We start from the raw sequence: 21410 nt of genomic DNA, 5'->3' as shown, positions 1-21410 counted from the left end.
GGAGAATTAAGTGTAGTTTCCATTAATTATCATGCATCGTTTAGATTGGACAACTGACTGATGGACTTACATATCTATCCGTTCATTTTTGTTATTTCTCACCTGATTCCAGAAACGCTTGAAGCAGGTCTTAGACTATAACTCAAACTTGATAGCCTAATTCCCAATTCAGATGAGATCCTCTGATAAAACTCTAGGTAATTTTACCTGTTTTTTCTGTTTAATTTTTTTAAAATTACTGTACTTATCAGTAGTATACTTAAAGTTTTTTCACGGTTTTTATTGAATAGTAAATTATAGCACATAGGTGGATTTTGCCAAGTGCTATGTCATACCTCATAGTTCTTTATAATATGCCAACAAAATATATTCCTCCACTTCTGCTTTATTATAGGCTTGGAATATAGGCATAAATGTGGCGAACGTTGTTTCAAACAAATGGTCTTGTTTTCCCTTTATTATTGTCTTTTGTGTTTTTAAAAATATTTTGAGATGTTTTTTAAAAATACAGAAAGATTACAAAGAGTTTTATTACATGCACTCATGTATTCACACCAGAGTTGGGGATTATAAACATTTTCTCACATTTGCTTCAAGTCTTTTTCATAAATTGTGTTTTTGAAAATTGTATTTTCATAAATTTGTATTTTTGAAAAAAAACAAGCTAAGTAAGGCATTACACATTAGGTGCAGTATCTCTAACTCACCCTTGCCCGTCGCACTCCCTCCCAGAGGCAAACACTAACTGCACTTAGGGGTTTTCTTTCTACTCATTTAACATACGTGTGTATATCCACACATAGCATGTGGTTTTGTTTAAGTTTGTATTCCAGATTTGCATGAACAGTACCACCTTGTATGTAGATACCTAGAAAATTAATTTTGCTTTATAATTTTAAATCGTTCTCTAGGATAATTCCTATTTCTGTACACCTTTAACTATACCTGATACTACACGCATTTTAGTTTGGGGCCAATTTGATGGATGATAGTCTGCTGTCTTTACTTATATTTTCTTGATTGCTAGCCTAAGTTTGGATCTTACTATTCTTTGGGAAGAAGTTTCACTCTATTAAACTGATGGTAGTTAGAGATGGGATCTTGCTTAGCAATTCTTTAGATGTCTATGTTTTTAGAGAGGAAAGCGCAGAAGCCCACAATGTGATGCTGCCTGTCTGCAAGGTGTACCATTTTCTAGCCCAACACCAGCCTAGAATATTCTAGGCATTCTTTTTTCACTCGCCTTTGCTGGCTCCTCCTCATCTCCCCAGCCTCTAAATGCAGTGCCCAGGGCTGTGGTCTCTAATCTCTCATCTCTTCTGTCTATGCTCCCTCCCCAGGTAGTCTCATCCAGTCTTCCGACTTTAAATACCATCTATATGCTGAGGATTCCAATATCCAAACTTGCATGTCCATCTTTCTACTCACCATCTCCACTTGGATGTCTAATAGGCATCTAGAGTGTGACGTGCCCCAGACTCCTGGTTTACCCCTTATGTGACTCTAAGAAGCACGCTTCCCTGAAGTCCTTCTCCCATCCTTCCAGCTGCTGGACCAAAAACCTTGAAGTCGTACTTGGTGTCCTTTGGCTCCAATCCACCAGTAAAACCTTTGGCTCTTCCTTCAAAATGTATTCGGAAACCTACCGCTTTGAACCACCTGTTCCTCCCAGCCCTGGTCAAAGCTATCATCACGTCTTCTAAGTTGCTTGCAGTAGCCCCTCACTGGTCTCCGTGGTTCAGCCCCTGCCTCTTTACAGCCTGCTTTCAACACAGCAGCCAAAGTGGTTTCTAAAAGTTACGTCATGGCTTTGCTTAAAACCCTCCATCGGTTTCCTGTCTCGTTCGGAGCCGTGGTCTGTGTCCCCTGCGAGCACCACGCCTCTGAAACTCGGCTCCACTCCCTCCTCCCCTTCCCCTCAGCTGCAACCACCCTGATCGCCTGGCTCAGTGGGCAGCACACCCAGCTGGCCCCTGTCCAGGGCCTTTTCTCTTTTCCTCCCTTTGGAATGCCCTCCACCAGGTGCTGCAAGACACCCCATCATCTCTCAGTGCTCTTGTGCTCAGACGTCACCTTATCAGTGAGGCCTTCCTGAAGCTCCCTAGAGAAAAGAGCACCTCACCCTCTTCCTGCCGGCATTATTTTTCCGTACAGCACTTACAGCCACTTACAACTTACAGATGAGTGTGTGTATTCATCGTCTGTTCCTTTCAACTAGAAAATAGAACATAGGACGGCGATCTCCCTGTGGTCACTGCTGTATCGTCAGCACTTGCTGGGATTGTGGCTAGCGGCAAATCATAGATAGTAAATAGTTGTAGATTGAGTGGGTGACTGGAAAAAAGCGACCTATAATCTGTCAGGAAATCATTCAACATTGTTGTTTTTAGAATATGATATACTAGTTTTCCATTAAATTCCTTCACTACAATGAAATGGTAGCTGTAATACAGTATTTAATGCCTTTACCTGTGAATAGTGTTTACATGGTTTGGCCGTGGTCGATATAGGAATTTTCAAAGTGATGATGGCCATTCATTTGTTAATTTGTTATTTATTGGTTATTAGATCAGAAGACTGGGAGATATTTTAAGTTATCCTGACGATTCCGTTTTTTCATCCTCAGTAATGATCTGTGCAGACTGATAAATATCTGTTCCATTTTTCAGTGGTTCCAGAGAAGAAGAGTTTATTCTCTTTGTGACTGATTATTTATTTAGCACCGCAGCAACTGTCTAGTATGTCCACAGTCACTGCCCTCAGGAGCTCCTCGCCTGTGGCTGTGATGTGGGGACGTTGGAGTGAGCTCAGACTTGGCAGGGTTCACTCCTCAAGGCTGGGATCTAGGAAGGACAGTGATGGCCTCGTCTGGAACAGAAGGATGACTAAGGGTATCCCAGGAGAACGAAAAGAAAGGAAATATATCAAAATATAATGATCCATATATTGCTTTGTTTGAAAAAGTATTGATGAGGGGGTGGGGTAAAGGAGGGCAAGCACTCTGGACCGAGAGAATTGTTGAGCAAAAACCCAGAGGTTGGGAGAGGGGAATAGGGCATCAGGAGTATAAATGGGGCAGGATGAGAGAGTTGGGCAGGGCGCTGGGGGACAGGTCCTACTATGCAGGGGAGTTTTAGCACCTTCCTTTAAGAAAGTCTGAGGGATTTTTTTCTTTTTTTCTTGTATCATCTAAAGTAATTTAAAGCCACTACCTCTCTAGTCCCATATACATCTGACTTTTAATCTGGATTATTTTCTCAAATGTTTTTTAAACAAGGAAACAACAAATAGTAGGGCTTTTTATTTGTGTCCCCAGGAATTTTCATTGCTGAGCTTTTGTTTGTTTTTTCTTTTCTGCTGCTGCTGTTTTATTTTATGGTGGGAATTTAGACAATAATGACTAAAAGAAGCATGATTCCTTTAAGTGGTTAGTCCCATTCAGCAGCAACAATAATAAATAATACCATAGAGCAAAAATCTTTTTGGGGGGACTTCCCTGGTGGTCCAGTGGCTAAGACTCTGCGCTCCCAGTGCATGGGGCCCGGGTTCGATCCCTGGTCGGGGAACTAGATCCCACATGCCACAGCTAAGAGTTCGCATGCCGCAACTAAAGATCCCATGTGCTGCAACTAAGACCCGGCGTGGCTAAATAATAAATAAATATTTTTTTTTAAAAAAATATTTTTCTGAAAGGGTGTTTTTATAAACAAAGTATCTTAAGGTTTCAGCATCTCTCGTTCTCTACCAGATGGAGTTTACAGGTTTGGATGGAAAGTCTGGTACGATTTTTCCCTTGTGACACCCAATTTTGTATGTATATATGTATAATGACTCATTTAGAAATCTTGCTCTTCATTTATTAAATTAGGGAGCATTATTTCTCCTGGAATTCATTTCTACTCTGACCCAGCAGCACCAAGGTGTAGAACTTTCTCCACAGAATAGACTATCATAAAAGATAAAGACTTGATTTTTTCCTACCTTAATGTTTCCGTGCATGTTTTAAAACCTTGCCCTTATCAACTCCATAAGGATGTTGTAAGGAGTAGTGGCGTATGTTACGAAGTGTTTCATTTTACTATCAATTTAATTTTCCAAGGAAAAATACAAATTATTAGCCATATAGTAGTAGTAGAAGAAGTGACTAACTTTAAAAAAAAACAGAAGGGAGAATAAATATTTTCAGCTATCATAGTTTTAATCTTTGAAGTGTACATCTGTTCGTAGAAGGAAGCTTGGGGTCCAGAAGCAGGTCAGTGCCGAGTGATCTGACATGCTGGGTTCTCTCTCCCCCTGCTTCCTCCCTGCCCTTAGGAGTTTCCCGCCTCCCTGATCACACCTGGAAGCCTCCCCCTTCTCCGGGATCAGGCTCATGGCAGCGGTTCCTTCTGAGACTTCAGCCGCCAGCTCGAGATTGCTGCCTGACAGTGTACTCCCTATTTTCCTGGCCCAACTAATGAAAATAAGTGATGAAATTGCATCGTAATATAGGGTCTTTCCACACATAACTTGCTGTCTTTTCCCTTTAATGATGAACAGTTTAGTGTTTTTTTTTTTAATTATTTATTTATTTATTTATTTTTATTTTTGGCTGTGTTGGGTCTTCGTTTCTGTGCGAGGGCTTTCGTTAGTTGCGGCGAGCGGGGGCCACTCTTCATCGCGGTGCGCGGGTCTCTCACTATCGTGGCCTCTCTTGTTGCGGAGCACAGGCTCCAGACGCGCAGGCTCAGCAGTTGTGGCTCACGGGCCCAGTTGTTCCGCGGCATGTGGGATCTTCCCAGACCAGGGCTGGAACCCGTGTCCCGTGCATTGGCAGGCAGACTCTCAACCACTGCGCCACCAGGGAAGCCTCAATGATGAGCAGTTTTATCAAGTGCTTTTGTGGCATCCTGGGGTCCTACTGTCATTTCTCGTACTCTTCATCTAATGTACCTCTGGTGTTAAGCCCACTGCACAGTGCACTGTTAGAAACCGCACCGCAATTCCATTTGCTGCGTGTCTACATAAAAATTCAGGAAAATGCTAAGGTTTGGCCAGCAGTTAGGTGTCACAGCAGTTTCTTACCTGTGTCCCAAAAGGTAGTGATTCCAGTGGCTCTTCCGATGCCTTTCATTTTGCCCCCACGGCTGCATTTATCCAGGGGCGTTACTGATCTACTATATGAAATATGCAGGTATGAAATTACTGAGTAAACTCTTATCAGCGGAATCTCCTTTGTCACCTAGGCTTTCCTAAACACAGTTGAAGTTTCTCACTTAATTATGCAGCTAGATTACAGATGGCTACCAAATAACGGTGATTAAAGAAAAATAAGTAGCCAAGTTCAGGAGCCACGTGTCTCTTGGGAAACCAGTACACTGACACATCGTCTTGATCAATATGAAAATTTGTGACATTAAGTCTTCTCTAGATACTGAATAAAATTCTTAAGTAGTTTTGGTAGCCACCTTCATGTTTCACATTGACAGCGGGGCAGTTCTGTCAGAAGTGGAGTCCTACAGCACCTTAGGAAGGACTATTAGATTCATCACACTTGTATGAAAGTCACATACACCTCAACAGCCAGTGCTAACAGGATATGCAAGAACTTGCTCCAGATATTTACACCTTGATTATCTCAGACATCTGGGAAATGGGGTAAACTTTTTAAAGAAAAAAAACCCACAAGGATATTATTTGGGAGCCCTGATTCTAAATGCCAGGCTTTGCAGAATAGCAACCAGAAACCTAAGGAGAGTGTTTTTAAGGTTTATAGGAAAAACTGGGGGGCTTGGTCGTTTGATCTTTTCTGTAGCACATACATAATCATCAAGAAATATCATCTCTGAGCTTTCATTTATTCAACAAAATTTGTTAAAGGCTCTCCAAAGGCCAGTGTTACTACAGAGTATCCCACCATATTTATTCTTGAAAAATCATTACCATTCGGTAATGTCTTGGTCAACTTCTGGTTTTCTGGGAAAAGTCCAAGTCTTTTTGTTCCATGTTCATATTTAATTTTTCCTTAATATCTGCCTTGTTTTGTTTATTTTCATCAAAGGTTTACTGTAGGTTTATTTCTACTTATCTACAGTATTTCTTTTCCTGGTATTATCTTCAATCTTTTTCTTTTTTTGAATGCCCTAAATCTGTTTTCTACTCTCTACCAACTTGATACTCAGAATGTCATTCACCAGCAGAATGTGCATGTTCCCTGGTGGATGGAGCGCTTATGAAAGGTCAGTGTGACGATGATGTGATGAAGGCGCAAAGACCCCTGAGTTTTTGATTCTTCACGGCCCTTAAAGCAGTGGGCCGTATGGCTGCCCATTTCGTCCTTCAGCAGATGAATTCTTGTTCTAATTTCCAAATGGAGTAAATTTAGAGACGTTGGGAAACATTTATTTTGAATTAAGCAGAGGGGACTGTAAACTTATCTAAGGCAGCCATTAAAATTTGGACATTTGACATCTCAAAGAAGTTTCCGTGTAGTTTAAAACTAGCCACTCAGCTGTAGTTATAGTAGGTGTTCATGAAAAGTCTAATCCCTCCGGCCAGCTGCACATGTCCCTGTATTCTTGCCATGCAAAACTATATAGTCTCAGGAATTTTGTCCCTGTGTTCTTGGGGTATTAGTAAGTACTTTTTCTTTTTCACCTTTTGTGTCAAAAGTCATGCTGCTGGCTATTTGCTTTTCATGCCTTGATCCGAAGAATGTTTTTGTCAGCAGACTGCTCGGAATGTTAACATGTGCCCTCCACTGCCAGACTGGGAGAACCATTCAGTGTGGCAAGGTGCAACTGGAAACACGGTTCCCGCTGGAGGTTAAGTACTTAGGATGATGCGTGTAAGAGGATGGCGTTAGATCACAGGATTTAAAACCTGTGTCACATTTACCCTTAAAATAAATTTAATGAATTTTTCTAAATGAAGTGCTTTCAAAATGAAACCTGTAGAATATGTTTTTGTCACTGGGATGTTTACAGAAAACATTATTAGTTCTTTTAAGAGAAACTTCCACGCACAGTAAGAAACCATGATACGTCTTGGGACTTACAGTTAAAGAAGTGTGTATGTCGTTAATGAACAATGCAGATACCACTGCCTTTTGGTTTACTGCCTAAAGTTAACAAACGTTAAACCCTGGCTCATTATATTGTTAAGATGAAAACATAGTTTAATAAAAACCCGAAACAAAAACGCATTACTGCAGTAGTTGCATGCTTTAAAAGACTTTTTCCCCAGGTTTCCCTTGTTTGTCTGGATTTCAGAGTAATTTTTCTAAACATGAGGAAAACAAGAGCAGACAAATTACAGCAGTAGCAGAATGTTGAAGAGGGAGGTGCTGCTGACCTCCCAGGGGAGCCTGTCTGAGGGAGGCCCCGCCTGGCTCGGCCAGCAGGGGTCACTGTCGGGCAGCGATGGGAGGGCAGCCCGCGGTTCATCCAACTGAAATCAGATTTTGAAACACATCTTTAGGGAAGTGGTTTGACGTAAATTACTTTTGAAAAACAATATTGCCGCATTGTTTACCTTCTTTTTCCCTCATGAATTTAAATTCACAGAAAATAGAAGAATTAATTTTACACATACGTAAAATTGTACTGAGTAGTAGAAATTTTTACTTACAATGAGTGTTGGGAATGTACCTAGGAGGACAGAAATTAAATAGAAATTTTACAGGCCATTTATTTATGAATTTGTTAAGTAAGTATGGGTTCCTTATACCTGTTCTAGGGTCCTTGGGGGATGCAGAGGGGTGAGCTACAGCCTTCACCCTGCTGGAATAGTACAGTCTACATTGTACCAACCAAGGAAGGAACAATCGTCATGTAGTATATCTTACTGGAATAATGACAAGACTCCTAAATACAAAAAAACCCTGTTTCCAAATTCTGACTTTGATGCTTTCCAGCTGTATTTAAGTCTCTTAACTTCCTGTGTAAAATGAGTTTGGTATCAGCTCTGTCACGAGTGGCTGTTAGGTTTAAACATAAAGAGTAAAATGTTGGCAAACTTTTTCTGTAAAGGGCCTGATAATCAGTATTTTAGGCTTTGTGGGCCACACAGTCTCTGGCATGACAACTAAACTTTGTGAGTGTGGCAGGAGAGCTGCCATAGACAGTATGTAAATGATGGGCCTGGCTGTGTTCCAGTAAAACTTTATTTAAAAGAACAGGCGGGAGCCGCGTGAGGCCAGCAGCTATGGTTTGGCAGCCCCTGATACAATAGGAACTCAGCGTAGCATGCCATCGTAGTTACTATGCTCAGTAACAGGCTGTAGCAAAACGAGCAGTGTCACAAAGTCAGAGATGGCAAGTTCTGGAGTAGTTAACAAGTCTGTGTTCTTGACCTTGCTGACTTGTGGTCATGGACAGGTCACTTTTCCTTTCTGGGTCTTCTACCCTGCATAACTTCTGACCGGATAGTAACAGTCTTCTTTGGGGCTAGGGGTTAAGGGGACAGGGCAGTAATACGAAAGGACTTTTCTTAGCATGAATCCAGAGAGCAGAGGTGTCTGGGCTTTGTTTTGGTGCTGTGGATATTTAAAAGGATGCCATTGTCTTAGGTTCATTTAAGTTATCCATTGTATCTTGTTCCGGTCACTCTAGAATATCCACCCTGTTTAACAAATATGTAATGACCCAAAATTCGTTTTCAGGTTCCCAAACTTTGACAGGGTTCTTCCCCTTCAGGAGTTTTACGACCCAATGCACGTAGAGAGAGAAACATTATTCAGTCCTTATCTTGGGGAAGGAAAACTGTAGAAAGGAATCCCAGCTCTTCTCAAGTCCTCTGTGAGCTGTAGGCATGTGGCTCTGTCCAGGGAGAAAGAAAGGTCCAGGGACACCAGCCTGTGCGTCTTCCCACCCATAATATTGCAAACCTTGATCTGAAGTGTGGGACGATCAAGGCCAAAGAACATGAAAATGCAACCAAGTCGTTTTACCCCCTTCCCCATTAAAAAGCATATGGTATTCTTTATAAATCCTTCTCATAAGTTGCATACACTGAAATTTTATATCTATATGTAAAATAAAAAACTTTAAAGATTTATAGTATAACTAATTATTCTTAAACTTCCATACTTACTGTAAAATACAGTGTATTTGTTGTGAAATTAAAAAGGTTATTTACATTCTCCTTGGGGATTGTATTTTATATGTTCCACTCTTCATAATGAAATAATTACTTGAAGCTTTTAATGTCTGTACCTGTAAATATTCAGCTCACTCATGCATATTTATAAGCTAGGTTATTGACTGTCATTCATTGTTGACCTTCTTTCAGATCATTCTGTGGTTAGGTTTTTATAATATGACATCTGAATGCGGAGACCTGGGTTTAAATCTTGGCTCTGACACTTCTGAGCTGCGGGCTTCACACTTTAAAATAATTAACTGCTTTTTTAATTTTTAAAAAATCTTTGTCTGAGAAAAAGTCAGGTCCTTAATTAGCCCTTGTTTTAGTTGTGATCAGATAGCGCTGGTCTGTCTGTAGTACTAAGTCGGGTGCTCTCGCAGTCTCGATGGCTAGAACCGGAGTAGAGGCATTCAGGCGTCATACGTACAACCGAATAAGAACTGCAAGAATAGGTACAAGATACAAGGTAAGAATAGTGTTAGGTGCCAGATATTTAAAGAGTGTGTGTGTGTGTGTGTGTGTTAGGATGTATTTTGGAGAAATTACCTGTGCCTTTAAATTAAACAAGAGAAGTGTTGGAATTTGTTTCAATTAATAGTTTCCTGTTAAATAACGGGAAAGAAAAAAATTGCTTGTCAGAAAGAGAAGTCTTGATGAGTATAATAAGAACAGCAGGGAGATGGAGATTGTGCAGGCTTATCTGAATGAGACAGAATATTGGTGTCAGTAGAGTAAAATAAAGGTCCTGGAGCATTGGCAAATAGGTTTTTTCTTGATGTCATTTTTTAAAAGGTTATTTTGGTCTTTGTAGAAAGTCAAAAAACTAGTAGAGTTCCTGTATATTCTTTACCCAGCCTCCCCTGTGCTAGCATCTTACATAACCAAGAACATTTGTCAACACTAAGAAATTAACCTCAGCTCAGGATTGCTAACTAAAGCATAGGACTTCCCAGTTTTTCCCCTGATGTCCTTTTCCTGCCCCAGGCTCTCCTTCATGATCCCACATCACACTTAGTCGTCGTGGCTCCTCCAGCGTGTCCCCTCAGTCTTTATTGTCTTTCATGACCTTGACATTTATAGAGAGTATTGATCAGTTATTTTGTAGAATGTTCTCAATTTGGGGTTTTCTGATAAATGCTCACGGCTGGATTGAGGTTATACATTATTGGGGAGGCGCCATAGGGTGGTTATGCTTTTCTTAGTGCATCATATCGGGGGTACCGTATGTCAGTATGTATTACTGGTCATGTTAACCTTCTTTACTTGGCTAAGGTGATGTCTGCCAGGACTAGCTACTGTAAACTTACTGTTGTTCCCTTTATAAATATTAAATATTTGCGGAGATACTTTAAAACTATGCAGATACCCTATTTATGCATTGATGGATTTTGCCTGTGGTAAGTATTGCTATGGTGTTCTAATTTATCAATTAGAATTTTTCTGCAAGGAAAAGTTACCATTTCTCCATTAGTTCATTCATCCATTCATTCATTTACATCAGTATGGACTCAAGGTTATGTATTTTATTCTTTGGGTTATAATCCAGTTCTGTTATTTATTGTGTAGCTCAAGTTCTCATTGACCATTGAGAGCTCTTTGAGGTCTGTTCCTGTGCCCTTTCAACATGCGGCTGCTTTTTTTTTCTTTAAGCAGTTCCTTACTTTTTTTTTTTAATTTTTATTTTATTTATTCATTTATTTTTGGCTGTGTTGGGTCTTTGTTGCTGCGCCCAGGCTTTCTCTAGTTGTGGTGAGCGGGGGCTACTCTTCATTGCGGTGTGCAGGCTTCTCATTGCAGTGGCTTCTCTTGTTGCAGAGCACGGGCTCTAGGCGTGTGGGTTCCATTAGTTGTGGCATGCAGGCTCAGTAGTTGTGGCTTGTGTGCTCTAGAGCTCAGGCTCAGTAGTTGTGGCGCACGGGCTTAGTTGCTCCTAGGCATATGGGATCTTCCAGGACCCAGGCTTGAACCCATGTTCCCTGCATTGGCAGGCGGATTCTTAACCACTGCGCCACCAGGGAAGTCCCAGTTCCTTACTTTTTGACACCCAAGATGTTCCAGCCATGGAATTCACCATTTCCCCAGGGACCCCTGGTTCACTTTACTGGAGAATGGTATTTAGGAACCAAGATCTAGCCGCTAGGTGGTGTGTTTCTGGCTACTAACCTGTCACTGCTTCTAGCCCCTCTCGTTGGATAGAGCTGGGAAATATGCATATTTATGCTAACTCGTACATATACGTACATCTGTGTTTATTTCTGTATCTGTGTATGTGTACGCGCACACGCACACACACACACACACACACAAATGAGAACGTGAGTCCACACTGATAATTCCAGTTCTGGTCCAGTCCCACAGAGTTTATTTTAGCCTGCTCCATTTCCTTTTTTTTTCTTTCACCAACAGTGGGAAACCTGGTTCTCATCTACAGTATGTTCACTTATTTGTTCAGCTCTAGCATACCAATAAACTAGTTCCAGAAATGCTGACCCACCTGTGAAAAACAGGTTTACAATCACAGCATAGTGTCTGTGTGCAGCTCTTTTTGTCTTTAGCCTTCACATTGTCTGGTCAGAACCCCCTTTGCCAGGGTTACCTAGGTCGTGGTTGTGGAGTTCATTTGTACTCAGCCATCTGTCTCAGCTTGCATTTCATCTCAGATTTCCACCACATCCTGGTTATGTTTGTATTTACACACCCTACAATTCACCTTAGGGTGCACAGTTTGGTGGTTTTTGACAAATGTGTACAATTGTGTGTCCAGCCCCACAGTTCCACAGAGAACAGTTCCATCGCCCCAAAATTCCTCTGCGCCACTTCTTTATGGACACCTCTCCACGCCCAACAGCCCCTAGCAGCCACTGATGTCTTTTCCTCCCTGTATTCGTATGTTTTCCAGAGTGTCATATGAAAGGAATCAAAATAAGGAGCTTTGGGGGTCTGGCTTCTTTCACTTAGCAGAATACATGTGAATTTGTCCATGTTTTTGTGGGCGTCAATAGTTCATTCCTCTCTATTGCTGAGTAGTATTCCGTCGTATTGATGTGCCATAGCTTCGTAGCCACTGGCCACTTGAAAGATACCTCTATTATTTCCTTCCTGCTCCTTGCTTTCGGTTTAAGTTTGATTGCCTTTTTCTAATTTCTAAAGCTGAGAACTTAGATTATTTATTTGAGACCTTTCTTCTTTTCTAATAGAAATGTTGGATACAATAAATTTCCCACTAACCACTGCTTTAGCTGCATCCCACGAATTTTGAATGTTATATTTTGGTTTTTATCCAGTTCAAGATATTTCTGACTTTCTTTGAGACTTTCATTTCTGACTCATGGTTTATTTAGAAATGTGTTATTTAATTCTGAAATATTGGGGGATTGTTCAGATATCTTCCAGTAACTGATTTCTAGGTTATTCTGTTTTCAAGCAGAAACGTAAGTATGATTTCTATTCATTGAAATTTGTCGAGGTTGGCTTTGTAGCTCAGAATATACACGTTGGTGAATGTTCCACGTACACTTATAAGGAAAGCGTATTCTGCTCTTTGGGTGGAACGTAACTGTTAACTAGGTCTAGTTGGTTGACAGTATTTTTCAAGTCTTCTGTGTTCCTACTGATTTTCTATATATTTGTTTCATCAATTACTGAGGGTAGAGTGTTGAAGTCTTCAACTGCAATTGTGGATTTGTTTATTGCTTTTTTGTTTTAGCCTCATTTATTTTGAAGTTCTGGTTTCATTGCTACACATTTAAGATTGTTGTATGTTCATGGAATGGTAACCCTTTTATCATTATGTAATGTTCCTGTTCATCTTTGATAATATTCCTTGTTTTGATGTCTGCTTTTTCTGATATTAGCATATAGTTTTTGCCGCTGTATTTTAGTTAATTTTTAAATGTATATCTTTCTCCAAACTTTACTTTCAATCTATTATGTCTTTATATTTAAAATGGATTTCTCATCCGTAATATATATTCGGGACTTGCTTTTTTACCCAGTCTAGCAGTCTCTCCCTTTAAATTCATGTGTTAGACCATTCCTTTTATTTTTCTTTTTCTTTTTCATGTAGTTGGAATAAAATCTATCACGTGCCAGCTGTTTCCTATTTGCTTCATTTTTTCCTTCTTTTTATGCCCTAATTAAGCATTTTTATGGTTCTGTTTTTCTCCTCTGTTGACTTATTTGTGTCTTTTAAGAAAATTTAGTCGTCTGCCTTCAAATAATATTCCATTACTTTACATGTAGTGTAAAGACTTTATATAACAGTGTATTCACAATTCCTCCTTTTCATCCTTTGTGCTATTATTGTCATACCATTTACATTTACACATGCTATAAACATATAGTACATTTTTACTACTGTAGACATTAAATTATCTTTTAGAACAAGCAATTAAAATTTTTTTTAAATTTTATCTTCATTTATTCTATTTCCGTTGCTTTTCTTTTTTGGGGGGTAAATATGAGTTCCCATCTGATACCATATTCTCTGTGCCTAAAGAGCTTCCTTTAACGTTTATCATCAAGTAGGTCTGCTGGCAGTGGATCTCCTCAGTTTTTATTTTCTAAGAAAGTTTGTATTTCTCTTTCATCTTTGAAAATTATTTTCAATGAGCATAGAACATAGAATTCTGGGGTTTTTTGGTTTTGGTTTTTCTTTTTTTTCTTTCTTTCTTTTCTTATCATTGTTACTGTGTTTTTCATTGCTAGCATTTCTTTTTTTTTTTTTTTTTTTTTCATAGTTTCATCTCACAGATGAAATTCCCACTTGGTAGTATATGTTGTTCACCTTTCTCATTAGAGCCTTTAACATATTGGTCAATTATTTTAAATTTTCTGAAAGTTCTAACATCTGTATCATATCTGACTGGTTCCGATTGCTTTTCCTCTTCTGTGTATGTTTTTTCTTGCCTTTTTGTATGCCTTGTAATTTTTGTTGAAAGCTAGACATCTTGCATAAGACAATAGAGACTAATGTAAATGGTTTTTATGCCTAGCAAGGCCCTTTGTGTGGGAGTTAGAGCCTTTCTAGTCAGGAGTTGGACTGGGTTGGAGAGATTTGTTGTTGTTAAGGTTACCATCAGAGCACCAAAGGCTTCAGATTCCTATAGAGTCACTTCCTGTTTGGGGTGGGGGTTGGATTATAAGAGAAATGCTTGTTCCATTCCAGTTTTAGGTCTTTCCTTTGTGCTATGCCTCAGAGAGGGTGCTCTACACATTCTGTTCTTCTCCTGGTCCTCTTCCAGTAGTATTTTGCTGTTACCTCTCATTTCAAGCTCCTTAACTTGGCATTAGTGGGTGAAGAGGAGGATGGGATGCCACCTCTGTTCTGATGCAGCCTCAGCCTTCTACGTGCACCGTGTTCTCAGGTTTCTGGACTGTGGCCCTCTTGTTCTCCTTCCCTAGCTCAGCTGTTGTGGTGGACTCAGCTGGCAACCTTGTCCCTCCTTAAGGAGTAGAGTTGTGTTTTTTCTGTTATTCATTCCCTTTCCCTACTGCAGTAAGTTTTCACCAAAGTCCCAAGGGCAGCAGTGCTTGTTGCCCTCCTCTTCACAGGACCAAGTGTTTGTTCCCTAGTGGAGAGAGGGGAGATGGACCTAGGGGGATTTCCTTGCCCCTCCTAAATGCTGCTCCTCTCCCCCGGATCTGGACCACAATGGATACTTAGTGCCCTTTTCTGTGAGTGCTTGAATATGGTGTTCATGACATAGAGCCTGCAAGAGAATGTAGCCCCAGAGGAGTCACACAGCCCTCCCAGCCCACGCTTGGCTCTAACCAGTCTGTCAACCATTTAGCTGACCTCCCCCGACCCGTGTCCTGCTGCATCTGCCCCAGATGACACAAGCATGTGTCTCCTCTCTTCCTACAGACACTGTCTCTAGAGTTTGGGCTGTTTGATTGCCTGGGACTTCAACCTTATGATGGGTTTAAGGAAAGTCATAAATTTAAAGTTAGGCCTGTTATTTTAAAAAAAAAAAGAAGTAATAGCTTTTACGATAAAGCAAGTCTCACCCTAGTCAGGCTTTGTGGCAGGGTTGGCTCTGATGAAATCAGCCTCCCTCTCCAGTAACCTGTTCCCTCTCGTCAGTCATCCGGTTTCTTCTGTTTTGTTTTGATTTTTTTCTACTTTCTCCTTCGAAAGAAAAATTTTTTCTCGTATTAAAATCTCTAAAAATACATCTGATTCGGCATTCATGTGGCAAATTCAAAATATATGGGGGAAAGACTCTCTAATTTTAGCATTTCAAACATCAGACAAGGTATCAGAGAGGGATCTGTGAGGCAGGAGGCAGGGCATCTACCCGGAAATCACCCATTCCATGTCCAGCATGGGCATCTGGTGGGATTCAATAGATTGGTGTTATTTTATGTATGATTTTACAGCAAAATAGTAGAACCCATAAATCAAAAGACATGAAATCACATATTAAAGGAATCTATATGTGTATGTTTTGTGTTTGAATGTTTTAATTATAAAAGTAACATATGCTTGAGATAAAAAAAATAAAAGTTCTAGTCTGTTCTATCTCCTAGAAATAATCATCCTCAAATGTGTTGGTGTTGATGCTTCAAGACTTTTCTCTAAGAACTTATCTTTGTAATATAGAAAGAGTAGTAAATTAATATGCAAACCATTTGGAAAACCCAGGAGATATACCTATTAATTATTTCTCTGTTTACATTTTTTTCTCTTCAAAAAGAACATATAAATGCAGTGTGTATCACAGCTAAGTTGAACATGGTCTGATGCCTTCTTTATTATAGCCCAGTGACAATGAATTGGGGTAGAGATTTTGCATTCCTCCTCCATTTAACTTTTTAAACTTTATTAGCTTTCTAAGGGAAAGTACCTCTAATTTTGCAAGATTTTGAATAGATAAGGTTTTAAATCAAATTTCACGTGAGCTTATGAGATATTTGAAACTATTCCCTGGATTATCTTGAATATTCCTTGTTAAACATAGTCTCACATGACATTATAAGGCTGATATTAATGACTTTGAATTAATGTTCCCCTTCCTGTGAGAAGTGGGTTGAGTCATTATAGAAAAAAATGATGGGAAAATTTAGTACCTTTCTCAGTTAAAAAAAAAAAAAGTACAAGGATTAAATATTACAGAATATTACTACTCAGAGGACAGTGGAAATATGCCTAAACTACTATTCAAATATAAAGGAAAATTATTCTGTTTGCAAATATGAAATACCATCATTTTTTTGGTTTTGTTTTCATTTGTTCAATAAAAGGGAGATGCAAACAAGTAGATAGAGAAAAAGAGCTCAGAAAAAGAGTTGCAGTGAACTCTTTGTTAATTTTCTTTATATAGTTCAGTCTTCTTTTGCAGGTTTTACGAGTATAATATTTGAGGCCTTTATTTCTGGTTTTCGTTGTGTATCGCCCTCTGCCTGTCTGCTCCCATGAGGTTCATTTCACGTTCTGCATCCTTAACAAGCCTCCCTGGCCACGCCCCACTCTGTCGGCGCCTCACTCCTCTGATTCCTGCTGCACAGACTGACCTCCCCATGTCATTCTCCTCGACTAAACTGTAGGCTTTTTATGGGTAGAGCCCTTGCCTTGAACATTCCTCACAGTATTGCCAAGCTTATAAAAAAGAGAAGATTGCATTCGACCACTTGCATTCTATAACATACCCTCTCGGTTGTTTTTATCAGATGAAAAACAAAGATTCAGTTACGAGCGGTCTGGATATGACCTTGAAGAATCCGATGGCCCAGATGAGGACGAGAACGAGAACGAAGACGAGGATGAAGACAGCCAGGCCGAGTCGGTCCTGTCGGCGGCCCCCTCGGCCACGGCCAGCCCGCAGCACCTTCCGGCCAGAAGCAGCCTCCAGGACTGTCGGGGTGCTGACGAGGACGTCAGGATTCCTGATTGCTTTTCTGGGGGACACACGGACCCGATGGATGTTCTCCCGAGAGCGTTGCCCACCAAGATGACCGTGCTTAGCACGGTGCAGTCAGACTACGGCGGGAAGCCGGGGTCACCAGTGAGGACCAGGCAGCGGGCTGCGGGGGACGAGGGTGAGGTGGCCGCTCCTGGAGACTCTGCCAGGTCACCCGAGGCTGCGCCCAGGTCCCCGTGTCACCAGATGTCTGTAGACTATCCCGAATCCGAAGAGATCCTGGGAAGTTCTGTGGCAGGAAAGGCTGTTGCTTTAACACAGGTAATAACTTGGTGGTTTTCTTTTCGTCTAACCTATTTAATATGGGGAACCTAATGACTTAAGAAATCAATGCACTTAAATTACTCATTTATAGCTAAGTCAGTTTCTTTAACCTTATGTTTTTGTTTGATTTAAGGCCAAAGGACATTTTTGTCCTTCGGATTCTTGTTAGGTATTTCAGTCAGAGTTCGTATATTGTATTATAAGTCTGTAAAAGAACCAGTATATTTACAGTATACTCATTTGTTATTATTTGGTTTTTTTAAAAAAAAATCTTGGAATAAAAAATACGTGTGTGCCAACAGAGAATGTGAGTCTTGGGGCCTACGTATTCCACGGCTTCCTCTGAGATGATCTTCCACTGGCATCGATGTGATGGATTTGCACTAAATTATCTGAACATTTTGCATTTTGCCCCTGTTAGCAGGCAGCTACCAGTTTCCATGGCAAAGTTAATGTGACCCAAAAAACATATTAAGAAGTTCACTTTGTTTGAATGATCAAATTGCTGTGACAGCTTAGGAAAGCTTCCTGCCCAAGAACTAGCTCAGGGCCAGACTCAGGCCTCTGGAAAGTCACCCTCCATGTGTGCTGTAATGATTTCCTGCTTTTACAAACCCTGGTGGGCTTGTGAGGAATCCTTTCTTCTCTCTCATTGACAGTTCTTTTACCTCTGGTATGGATTGATAATTGTAATAGGATCTATTTCTAAATGCGGCAGATTTTGGTTTGCTGGGTAACACTGGAGAAAACTAAAAAGACTGTGAAAAGATTGGATTTCTGTAGCCTATCCTACGTTAATATAATTTAATTAAATTACGTTCCTATTTAAGTAACATTAATTAAATTAGTATATACATTAATGTAGTTCTATAATACGGATATATCACGAAAAAGCTAATATTTATATGATAATCTTGGGTGGAAGGGAGCATTGGTGAGATATATCCCTTCTACTCACATTTCATTACTTTCATATTAGTCACCTGTGCTCTAACCTTCTCTGTCCCCAAATCTCTCACACACCTGCCAATGGCTGGAAATCTGGTTTTCAGTAGACATTTCATACACTTAGAATAAATGAACAAATGAAAACTGCAGACCTTTTCGTTAATGGCGGCTCTTTATTTCATAAATGAAGAGTCCTCCAGTTACTTTTTCCCCCTGAGTCGATACTCATAGCCAACTAATATCTCAAAATTTCTCAATAACTCCTAATCTCTAAAATAGGGTGGAGCTGGTGGTGCCAGCAATAATAAAAACAACAACAATGGAAGAAGAATTATGGCCCCCTCTCAGGGTTAATTTCGGTATAACTGAGATGATATCCAGGAAATTTGTTTGAAAAATGTAAAGTACTCTACAAAACTTGTTGCTGACCTTTGTAAAGAGATGGAGAGTGTAATAGGTTTTAAGTTGGAAATTTATTGTTTAAATCAAAATACAACTTTTAGCAAGCTTATCATTTTTATAAAATACAAGTGTACATACTTTTACCTCAGGAGGAATAGGCTTTGCGGGAGCTAAAAATTTTAGCTCAGGGACTAATAAGGAAGCTCTGCCATCAAGGACCGTTCCGTCTTGTCTTTTAGGGCCCGTCATCCGTGAGCCTTCCTCCTCGGGGCATTGAGCGCAGCCCTCAGCCGGGAGGGGCACCTCCTTGCGCGACCTCGCCTCGGCCCGGCGCTCAGGAGCCGAAGCAGCAAGTCACTGTCCATCCGCCTCCAGGGCTGCCTTCTCCCCAGACGCGTCTCTTCAGCCACCTGCCTCTGCATTCCCGGCTGCAGTCAAGGACACCATATGATATGCTTCCGGTCGGGGGGATCCAGGCGGTCCCTGCCGGCCTCACGTACTCCACGTTCGTACCCATCCAAGCTGGGCCAGTGCAACTCACGATCCCCGCTGTCAACGTCATTCACAGAACGTTGGGCACCCCCGGGGACTTGACCGCAGAAGTGTCCGGCGCTACCAGCCCCTCCGGAGTGGCTGAATTGAGCAGCGTGGTGCCCTGTATTCCCATCGGCCAAATCCGCGTGCCGGGCCTGCAGAACCCGAGTCCGCCGGCCCTGCAGCCCCTGCCGGCACTGAGCATGGAGACGGTCAACATTTTGGGCCTGGCCAGCGCGAACCTCGGCCCGCAGGTGCGCCCGCCCGGGCTCGCTCTGAACGCCGCCGTGGGGCTGCAGGTGGTGACCGCCAACCCTTCCTCCCAGAGCGGCCCCGCCCCCCCGGCGCCCATCCCGGGCCTCCAGATCCTGAACATCGCCTTGCCCACGCTGATCCCCTCCGTCGGCCAGGTCACCGTGGACGCCCAGGGAGCCCCCGAGAGGCCCGCTCCCCCAAACAGAGCCCGGGAGGCGCCGCCCAAGCAGCCCTCGGCCGCCGGTGCGCACCCGGGCGGCGGGAGCGCGTCGCCGCAGGGCTCGCCCCGAGTCCCGCGGGAAAACGCACCGAAGGGTCTAGATCCACCTGCCCCGGCCAGAGACCACGCCAGGCGGGACGGCTCCAGTCGCCTGGATGCGGGGACGGCCGCCTCCGGGAATCTCCCGAAGCCCCGGCACGAACTCCCTGCCGCGCCGGGCAAACCAGCATCCGGGCCCCTGCCGTCCGGCCGGCAGCCTCGCCCCCTGGACCGGGAGGGACCCGCGGCCCGGCCCCCGGCCACGCCCCCAGCCCCGGCCCCGCCCCCGGCCCGGAGGCAGGCCGCGCAGTTCAGCGATGTGAGCAGCGACGAGGACGAGGACAGGCTCGTGATCGCGACCTAGGGGCGTTTTATTTGAGGGTTTGGGGTTTTGTTTGGTTTTTGGTTTTCTGGAATTTTTTTTTTTTTTTTTTTTATAGAACACTTACAGGTTTCTTTGAAAACCCTCCTTTCCTTAAAGCACATTTTTCTGACATAAACTCATGACTAATCTTTGTGCAATCATGAACTTTTGACCAATAATTGTTGTTTTGTGTCAGCTCCAGCCATTTTTGTACATGTTGTATAGACAATTGTGCCTTTTAGGAGTTTTATGTTTAGAAACTGTACAGATTGTTGAATATCTATATACATAAAATATATATTATATATGTATATGAAAACCAGGTAGTTATTTGTGTTTAGCAAAAAAAACCTGTCAAATAAATCCAATGATTAAATTATATGTTGCACTGTTAAATATAAATTTTTATGGCTGTGGGACAGAGTTTCTGTGTATAAATTAGTACGTGACCTCCATATTTATTGTATTCATATTAGTCTTTGAAAATGGGTCTGTCCTTCTTGCGTAAGACAGTAACTTTACACTTCAGACAGAGTTTCTGTGTTATGTTTCAGTAAAATATCGTTTACTGACTTTACTATCGCTTTAGTTGTGCTTTCTTTATGTCATGTAGGGGCCAGCAACCAACATTCGGGAGATAGCCCTAGGTTAACATTCCTTCCACACTCGCCCCCCTCCACCCGTATTTTTGAGAAATGGGGGCTTTATAGTGGTGTTACTGCTGTGTGAAACTCACTCAAATCCATTTAGCCAGGTGACCAATTTTTCCAACTTGTGAGGAATAATTCTGTAGCTATTAACTTACGAGGAGATTCAGTACTTGAGAACATTTTCTGTAAGTATACATAGCATACGGACAGAAATGGGCAAAGTCCCTAAAGGTGGATATGACAGCTTCTGGGAATTGTAAAATAAGTTACAAAACAGTCTTCCGGAGAGCTCGGCTTGGGTGAGACGCATGAAACCCCGAACCTCAGGCATCAACCCAGGTCTGGGCTTGAGCCTGGCCTCTTCTTTCCCTCAGCCCTGATCGTTATACCCGGAGACGTCTGTCCAGTACCAAACTACAGGGGCTCTGGGATTTACAGAAGAACCAAATTCAGACTTCAAAATTACTTCAGTTGACTCTTTAGAAACGATTACTCCCTGTCCTGAGAGGTTTAACTTATTCAGAAAAATGGGAAGGGTACCCACAATTACCGCTGCAGTGCAGTGATTTGCATTATTACCTGAGCATTGTAGATGCTTCATTTGTGGAAAAAAATGTTTTAATGTTGGAATTTGAATACTTAGCACATTATTAAGGCAACGTGTTCGTGTTTTTAAAGGCCTATGCTAT

The 21410-nt window shown here is 41.6% G+C and overlaps 1 protein-coding gene across 11 annotated transcripts in view; it reads left to right on the top strand.

Annotated features, from left to right (window-relative positions):
- HIVEP1 (HIVEP zinc finger 1) overlaps nt 1-20648 on the top strand; it is a 145989-nt gene extending 125341 nt beyond the window's left edge. For all 11 annotated transcript variants that reach the window (XM_082344487.1, XM_082344491.1, XM_082344486.1 and 8 more), the window contains 2 exons: nt 16795-17306; nt 18899-20648. In XM_082344487.1, the coding sequence (XP_082200613.1) occupies nt 16795-17306; nt 18899-20071 (1685 nt within the window). In that variant the 3' untranslated portion in view covers nt 20072-20648. The remainder of the gene's footprint in view (nt 1-16794; nt 17307-18898) is intronic.
- The last annotated feature ends 762 nt before the right edge of the window (nt 20649-21410 follow it).

This window comes from Balaenoptera borealis (assembly GCF_965194805.1).
Source record: "Balaenoptera borealis genome assembly, chromosome: 12".
Classification (NCBI taxonomy): domain Eukaryota; kingdom Metazoa; phylum Chordata; class Mammalia; order Artiodactyla; family Balaenopteridae; genus Balaenoptera; species Balaenoptera borealis.
This window is presented reverse-complemented; position numbering and strand designations above follow the sequence as displayed.